Source organism: Xiphophorus maculatus, chromosome 20 (assembly GCF_002775205.1).
Source record: "Xiphophorus maculatus strain JP 163 A chromosome 20, X_maculatus-5.0-male, whole genome shotgun sequence".
NCBI classification, from domain to species: domain Eukaryota; kingdom Metazoa; phylum Chordata; class Actinopteri; order Cyprinodontiformes; family Poeciliidae; genus Xiphophorus; species Xiphophorus maculatus.
Genome location: NC_036462.1, coordinates 4,837,081 through 4,846,099, shown reverse-complemented (window position 1 = coordinate 4,846,099; position 9,019 = coordinate 4,837,081). Strand labels below are relative to the sequence as shown.

The 9,019-nt window shown below is 41.2% G+C and overlaps 1 protein-coding gene and 1 long non-coding RNA gene across 2 annotated transcripts; one reads left to right on the top strand and one right to left on the bottom strand.

Annotated features, from left to right (window-relative positions):
* Positions 1–2,238: 2,238 nt before the first annotated feature.
* On the top strand, positions 2,239–4,915 carry LOC102229378 (nuclear factor 7, brain-like). Its single transcript, XM_023353490.1, has 2 exons — positions 2,239–2,417; positions 2,510–4,915. Exon 2 carries the CDS (start codon positions 2,527–2,529, stop codon positions 3,910–3,912), a length of 1,386 nt encoding a protein of 461 aa, XP_023209258.1. The 5' UTR covers positions 2,239–2,417; positions 2,510–2,526; the 3' UTR covers positions 3,913–4,915.
* Positions 4,916–5,085: 170 nt separating this feature from the next.
* Positions 5,086–8,674, bottom strand: LOC102227379. Its single transcript, XR_312852.3, has 3 exons — positions 8,558–8,674; positions 5,816–5,924; positions 5,086–5,746 (listed from the first exon to the last, which is right to left on the bottom strand). It is a non-coding gene; the product is annotated as an uncharacterized LOC102227379 (long non-coding RNA).
* Positions 8,675–9,019: the final 345 nt, after the last annotated feature.

Here is a 9,019-nt window from a genome sequence, read left to right as displayed (position 1 = left end):
TCTCCTGACGTTCTGGAAAGTTCAACTCACAAAGCTGAAAGCAAATAGTTCAAAACAACAGCAAGCAACTGAAAAACTGATTATTTTCTAGATTTTACTCAGCTCATTCAGAGAAAACTATGATTTAATGCAATAAAAGCAAACATGGAAAGACATGGATTAACAAAAGGCTGCACAGATGTTTGCATGATTAAATTTTATTGCGGTGGGGGGCCTGCCACGTTGAGCGAGGAACCCGATACGACTGCTTGCAGTTCTAGTTTACTTGAACTTCTTTTCTTTTTGGAAATTGGAGAGGTACGCTTCGTTTGAATTTTTAGTTTACATGAAATGAACAAGATTAATATTTTCAAACAGAATGAGGATAAACTTTTTAAAAAGGTGCAAAAAGAGATTTACTAACAAAACAGATGTTCAAACTGAAAAGAGATCAAGTTTAATCATTAGTTGAATTATTTTTGTCAACTTCCTCCACAGTCAGTTTTTCTGATGAATGCAAGCTAATCTGCCGGAAAACCCAGAGTTGGTTTTTAACCTGTTGTTGCCTTTAGTTTTTATTCCTGTCTTTGATTATTAAGACGCAGAAAAACATTTCAGATGTTCAGACTTTTTACTGCTGATTCATCTGAAAAATTTAGAAAAATTCAGTTGAATTTTCTTAAAAAATATTTTTCTGTAAATAATGTTTGACGTTTGTTTGTTTCTTTAACAATGGATTGATTATAAAATAAAAATTAGCTAAACAAAATCTGATCTCAATTTTTGACTCAAAATAATGAAGCATTTTTGAAATCCTGTTTCATCTCAAGTTCTGTAAATACAAAAAATATGTTTTTGAAAATCTTTTTAGTATTATTTCTGTCATTTGCTGCATTTGTCAGATGAACAACCATGTTTCTGTTTCCAATTTATGGTTTATTTTTGAAGGATTTTATTCTGAACAATGAAAACGGTTTCTATCTCTCTTTGAGTTTGTTCGGCACCGATTCTGTACCGACACCACCATGTTCTAAAAAATGTCAATAAAAGACTTCATCACTTAAAATGAAAACCTGTGACTTTGGGTGACTGGATTTAGCTCCTCAATATGAAATAGTTTTACTTTTTTATTTTACCTGCTGAACGGTAACATGTTGTTTCAATATATCTACTCAGTAGGACCACTGTAGTCTTGACTTATTGTAATTAGAAAGGACAGTTAATGTTATTAAATTCTGACATAAACAACACAAAAGCTACAGCTAACAAAAAAATCTATAAAACCAGAACAAAATCATAACTTTAAAGTTCTGTTTAATTTCTTTAAAGGTGATTAAAAAGAAACAAAAACATTAAAATAAGTTAAGAAACTTGCTAAAATTCTGATAAAATCATAAAGAAAATGTGTAGACAAATAAGAAGAAGTGCTGTTACAGGGTTAGGAGTGTGTGACTATGTTATGGTTTTACATCTTGGTCTCCACCAGAGGCAGTTGACCCAGTAGCCAGAGATGTGAAGGGCGGAGCCAGCAGGTGTGTTCCTGATCACCTGTTGAACTTGTTCCAAGCCTCTATGCTCCCTGGCAGAACCATCGTCCCTCCAGCGTGTCCTGGTCTTTCTCTGAGTTTCCTCCCTGGAGGCGTCCATCCTAACCAGATGTTGATCCACCTTAAACTGGCTCTTCTGTGTGGAAGAGCAGTAGCTCTAGTCTGTCCTGGATGACCAAGCTCCAATCTGTAAGGGAGAGTCCAGCCACCCTGCAGAGGAAACTGCAATCATAAACTGTGGCTTTCAGCTCTCTATTCACCACAACACTCCAGTAAGGCGCCCTCTTTTCCCCACGCGCAGCACCAATCTGCCTGTTGGACTAAAAAATGAAAGTATTTTCTATATATCAAACTATTATTAGTGGTGTTTTCCACAGATCAAAATTCCTTGAACTATGTTGTTTTTTGGTGACTGAATGATGGCAACAACTTCTCAGAGGTTCTAACAGCTTATATGTATCAATTTCTGTAGCTTTTTGTTTTGTTTTAAATATTTATTGTTTTCATTTATAGATCAAGCCAACCAGCTCTATAATGAGAGATCACAAAAAAGTAAAAAGAATGGAATGAATGAGAATCCAGTTGACAAAGTTCAGTCACTTTATACCTCCATCTTTATTACAGGTTTATTCTGATCTGTGCAGAGAAAAATAAAACCTGTTAATCAGTGAGTTTTATGGCAGCTCAAAGGTTGAATTCTGGACTCTACATTAACACAACCTCAAACACACCTGAACTAAAGCAGGAATCAGTTTGTGATTGTTGGTTCCTGCAGAGAGACGATCAGATTCACCTTCAGACCAAACTAGCAGCTTCCTCTCAGTGAGTCCAGCTGCAGGACAGAAAAGTGGAAACCTCCAACTCTGCTGCTTCAAGCTGCTCACACTGGAGGTGAGTTGGACCAAGAACACTCAGAGTCACTTTGAGGGAAGTTAGTAGAGGAGGGAGGGAGCCGTGACTGACTGGATCTTCTGTGTTTTCAGCTTCACTCAGAGACAAAATGGCTTCCAGATCAGAGGAGGATCTCTGCTGTCCGGTCTGTAAAGACATCTTTAAGGATCCGGTTGTTCTGTCATGTAGCCACAGCTTCTGTAAGGAATGTCTGAAGAACTGGTGGAGAGAGAAACCAGCAAGAGAGTGTCCAGTTTGTAAGAGGAAATCTTCAAAGATGGAACCACCTTGTAATCTGGTTCTGGAGAGACTCTGTGAATCATTCCTACAACAGAAAGACCAAAAACTTTCAGAAAGTCTCTGCAGTCTGCACTCTGAGAAACTCAAACTCTTCTGTCTGAACCACCAACACCCAGTGTGTCTTGTATGCAGAGATTCAGAAAAACACATCAACCACAGATTCAGACCCATCGATGAAGCTGCTCAGCAACACAGAGAGAATCTGAAAACATCTCTGGAACTATTAAAGAAGAAACTGGAGCTGAAGAAGAAAGTTAAAGAGGAGTTTGATCAGACAGCAGAACACATGAAGGTCCAGGCCCGACACACAGAGAGGCAGATTGTTGAGCAGTTTAAGAAGCTTCATCAGTTCCTAGCAGAGGAAGAGGAGGCCAGGCTGGCTGCACTGAGGGAGGAAGAGGAGCAGAAGAGAGGGATGATGAAGGAGAAGATGGAGGCTCTGAGCAGAGAGATAGCAGCTCTTTCAGACACAGTCAGAGCCACAGAGGAGGAGCTGAGAGCTGAAGACGTCTCATTCCTGCACAACTACAAGGCTGCAGTGGAAAGAGTCCAGCGCTGCCCCCTGCTGGAGGATCCACAGCTGCCCTCAGGAGCGCTGATAGACCAGGCCAAACATCTGGGCAACCTGGCCTTCAACATCTGGAGCAACATGATGACCATGGTGTCTTACACCCCCATCGTCCTGGATCCAAACACGGCGAATCCGATATTAATCCTGTCTGAAGATCTGACTGGTGTGACTGTAGGACAGGAACAGCAGCTTCCTCATAATCCAGAGAGATTTGATCACTGGTGGTCTGTCCTGAGCTCTCAGGGTTTTAACTCAGGGAACCACCGCTGGGATGTTGATGTTGGAGACAGTAGAGCCTGGATGCTTGGTGTTTTACCACAGTCAGTCCAGAGGAAAGGAGAGATTCTGTCTGGACGGTTGGCTATACAGTTCTATAAGGGTAAATACATAGCACGTTCTCCAGCAGCTCCCCTCATAGATCTATCTGTCCAGAAAAATATCCAGAGGATCAGAGTGAATCTGGACTATGACAGAGGAAAGCTGTGGTTCACTGATCTAGATACTAACACACACATTCACATCTTCACACACACCTTCACTGACAGGATGTTTCCATACATCATCACTGCAGATAAAGTAAAAATCCTGCCGATGAAGATCTCAGTGGTCAAATACAAGCTATGATGTTCTCAGCATGAAGAACACAAAGTCTAATGAAACCTGATTGGTCAGGATGCAGGTGTGCTGATCCTGAACAGGTGAGGACAGTGGAAAGCTCTGCTGATGGAAACAAACTTAGATCCAAACATCCAGACTGATGGATGAAGTTTTGTTTTCTTAAAAGAAGAACTCTGCTTCCGCTCAGCTCTTTAGGTTTCATCAGGTTTAACTCTGGACTTTGATTAGGCCATTGCAGCACCTTGATTCTGCTCCCTCAGAGATACACTATATTGCCAAAAGTGATTCACATATAAGCTTCAGTGACATCCCATTCCTAATCCATAGGGTTCAATATGACACTGGTCCACCCTTCATCAGCTTCAGTCTACAAGGTTTAGGAGTGTTTATAGGGATTTTTGATCATTCTTCCAGAAGTGCATTTGTAAGGTCACTTACTGATGTTGGACGAGAAGGCCTGGCTCTCAGTCTCTAATTCATCCCAAAGAGTTCTATCGGGTTGAGGTCAGGACTCTTAGAAATTTTCACAATACACTTTTGTGATAATTTTGATATTTTTTATTCTTTACCTAAAAATTAAAAGCATTAATAAACTATTACTATAACTATTAAAAACTAGCAAACACACTCTAAAAACTAATTAATGCCAACTGAATTCTGCCACAGAGATACGTTGAGCTTGGTGAACCTACATCCCGTTTTCTGCCTCTGACAGGTTTTCCTCCAGGATTGTCCTGATTTAGCTCCATCCATCTTCCTACAGCATGATGCTGCCGCTACCATCATGCTGGTAGGGTAGTGTGTTCAGAGTGATGTTTAATTTTGCATGTAAATCAAACACGATAAAGGTAAAAGTGAAATGACATCTGGAGAAAATCAGATTTTCCTTGACTAACCCAGGAATATATATTTGTCAACCAGTACTTACTTTGATGGAGACATTTAAATTTACATTTAAATATGCACTCTGCATGTATTTCATGCACATGCTATGGAATGCATTGCCACCCGTTACCTTATGTTTTCTCATTTTTGACTGTTTTTCATGTTGGAAATCTATAAAATCAATAAAAATATTTACTATAAAGGTTTTCAATTTTTTTTATTTGTATTTTTATTCAAAGCAATATTTATTCAATAAATGCAAAGAATTTATTGATCCAATGTGAAACACTGTAAATCAACCTCAGAAATCCATTATTATCTTTTCATTTTAATCTTTATCATCAGAGCATCAGTTTAAATCCAGAGGAATCATCACCAGCTGTTGCATCTTTTCTGCTGAAGCTGCAGAGAAACTGAAGCATTTCAGTGGAAGCACGGATGAAGAACTCTGACTCGACCAAAACTTCTCCTGATCATTGATTAAAAAAAAAGAAAACTTAACAGCAGCAGCCATGTTTCTACCTTCAGCCATTAGAGCGCTGCTACAAATGTACAAATTCTGATTTCAGCTTTTGCAGGATCAAGCCTGATGCAGCGATGAAGGTAATCAGATTAATTTTCGAGAGATAATAAGAAGGTGACTCCATGAATCCTCCTCTATCCAACAGAACCTCAGGTTCTGACCTCATCATGCAACCTCTCTGCTCTTCCTGCAGTAAACTAACAGATCCAAAGCCATAAATGACACCTGGATGGTTTTTCAGCAGATTTATGATTAAACCTGGGAACTAAAGACCAAACTTCCTGAAGGTTTGCTTCTGGAATGTTTCACCCATCTTCTTCCAGTAGTCCCAGTCTGCACCAGTTCAATACCAGTTAGTGCACGAGATCATGAAGCACATGTTGTCCACCAGCCTGTTTCCGATCCTGCACTGGGGCAGCTCACCTGACAACTCTGAGGAGAAGAACAACATTAATTCATCAGAAATAAACGTCTGAATTTTTCACATTTCTCTGTTTCTACCTTCAGCAGATTCAGCATCCTCAGGCTTCTTATGTTCTTCAGCTCCTCCTCTTCGCTCCTCATCCTCCTTCTCATGACTCTGACCTCCTCCCATCGTCAATTTTCAGACCTGAGCAGAAAACCAGTTAATGCTTGGACTTTTATTCTGAAAATCCAGCAGATTGCTGCCCCCTACTGGAGCCACGAGTCACGCAGGTGACACAAGGAAGTCAAGAGTTAACTTCCTGTTTCCACCAACAGTTTGGTTTCCACTGCCATCCATCCCATAATAAGCTCTATGTAGCTGCCAAAACCAATTTTACATGAACTCAAACTGTTTTATTCTGACTGAAACACAGATTAGAAACTTTATGTAGAATATTTCATTAAAGTTAAATGCTCTGTGTGGGGGGGAGGGGTGTGTGTGTGTGTGTGTGTGTGTGTGTGTGTGTGTGTGTGTGTGTGTGTGTGTGTGTGTGTGGGTGGGTGTGGGTGTGTGTGTGTGTGTGCGTGCGTGCCTTGTCTTCATAAGTCACATATACTTGAAAATATTGTGTGTATCTCTGGGTCCCACAATTCACTTTGACATGAAATAACTGAGATATTATAGTCCCCATAAGTCACATAAAAATCTGATTTGATCAAAATTCTAGCTAAGATTTGTCCTATTTTTGTCATACGTCTTTATGTTTCATGAAAGCGCGTGTGTGTGTGTGTGTGTGTGTGTGTGTGTGTGTGTGTGTGTGTGTGTGTGTGTGTGTGCGTGTGCATGTGTGTGCGTGTGTGTGTAGGTGTGTGTGTAGGTGTGTGTGTAGGTGTAGGTGTGTGAACAGAGATGGACGGTGGGGATAGACAGGAAGTGGACAAGACGTCCTCTCCTCTCCTGGCTATCAGGTCGTCTTTGATCAGATCGGAGGAAGCAGATGATCGGGTCACCTTCCTCTTCTCAACACCGTCTCACAGTGGGAGGAAATGCATGCTGGGAAATTAAAATCACTCTTCCTCCCTCCCGAACAGAATTTTTATGCTCTGCTGTTAGCTGTATTTATATTTATGTTACAGTGGAAAAACTCAGAGAAGGTCACTAATCATTATCTCCAAGTCAAGTTTCTAAATAATCAACATTTTATCAGCAAATCTCCAACATCCAGGTCACCTCTGACCTTTAACCTTCACTGCAGAACATTCTCTCCTCCTTTCACGATGGATTAAACTGAACATCTTCTCTAACTTCAGAATTGCTTCAGTCATGACCTTCATCATCGTCCAGTCTCCTCCTCCTCCTCATTGTCTGATTAGATCAGATCGGTCTAAAAATAGCTCTATCCTCTCAGGTCCTGATGTTGTCTGTCCTCATCCATCCAGAACTGCACCATGTCTGAGACCCAGATTCAGCAGCAGGCTAGTTCTGCAAAACCACAGATGGCTGCCAGGTTTCGCTAAATGGGCAGTATCATGTAAAATCTACCTTTTTAGCTTTAAATTATGTCATAATGTTTTATCCCTCATCAAAAACCTACCCAGAGTGTTGACTTAATTATTTCCTACCCTTAAATCTCCTTTTCAACCATTCAGCTGGGCTAAATGCCTAGGTGGACCTAGCCCCGCCTTAGAGCCACAGCTCCTCCCACACTCAGCTCCTTCAGACTAGCCAGCAGCAATTAGCAAACACCTGGTGGAAACAAGCATTTGGTGAGCTCATTATAGGAGCTACTTCTTAGAGCAACGCTGGTGAAAACAATAAACGAGTAGCCATGTTGTGACAACTTCCTGAAGGTGGAGTTTCAGAAAGAGCAAGAGTTTTTAAAGAGACAGACCCAATTTCAAGGCATTAAATCACAAAGTCTAATTTTTTTAAGTCATATTCAGTATGTATAACAACTGCAGGTAACACAGTAACATGACTCTGCTATAAAATGGCACTGTATGCCTGGAAAACACATAATACTGCACATTTAAATATGTGCAGAGGGAAGAGATGAACAAGAAGAACCAGAAAACCCAACAGAAAAACAGGCGAGAGATGAAACCGACCCAAACCAAGTTGTTCTGATCCGAAAACAAAGTCAGAGAGAGTTTTAGGTAATAAAACCGAGGCAGAGGCACCCTGCAGGACATAATTTAGATTAATCATCTGTGAGCACTAATAATACTATTGATCTGGTGACAGACTGGTGACCCATCCAGGTGACCCCACCTGGCACCAGCAGCCCCCCCCCCCCCCCCCCCCCCCCCCCCCCCCGACAGCCCTCAGGGTGTGCAGAAAATGGATGGATGGTGACAGCAGTAAATGAACCCCATCCTGTTTGGACCTCCATATCTCAGCCATCCTTCCATCAGAGCCATCATTCAGAGTCAAACTGGGTCACAGGAACCTGGATTTTACCCGATCCAGTTACTATTCTAATCCAGTTTTTCCACAATCCCAGTTTAACTGGAGATTTTTCCAGATTTCCCCCTGAATGTTCAGTTAAGAGTGATGATGATGGTTCTGACCTGGCAGCAAGTCTGGGTTGTTTTTCATTCATGCATGTTTCAGTGGCTGCATGAAATCTAGAGAAATGCGGGACGGTTTGCCGGTTGGAATGACCTCTGACCTCTTCATCAGTGCAGCCAGCCTGAACTTGACAGCTAAACTAAACCTTAACTGCTTTATTCTGAGGCTGTTTATCTGTTCTCTAGTGCGGGTTGCCCCCGCTGCTGCCCCCTACAGGACAGCCGGATCTGGGATCTGATCTGGAACAGAAATGAACGTCTTCCCACCTAATCGGCGCCTGGGGATCCGGGGAGGTCCGTGTCTCTGTCTGACGGCGGTTCCGATCAGTTTCCGATGTTTCCAGGCAGAGAATCTGCTCCGACGTGTCAGCTGAGAGGGCGGCTGCAGAGATCCTAGAGTGAGAGGAAGCATCACTCCGAGGCGTATACTAACATCTCTAGGAGTCTGAGCCAGATGCGTTCAGAACCAGATGGACGATAAAGTCATTGCGATAAAGTAATATTGTTGTTTTGAGACCATTTTCAAGCAATATAATGGCATTGGCATAATATCAATAAACTTTAAATTCTAGTGATCATTTAATACTGAAACTGGGAGACATTTTAAATATCCAAAATAAATAAATAACAAAAACAAGAAATGAACAAAATTACTCTTAAAACGAAAAGAACAATGAAATCGTCTGTTGATTTAATGATTATTACGTGTCTGTCCCCCCGGTCAGCATT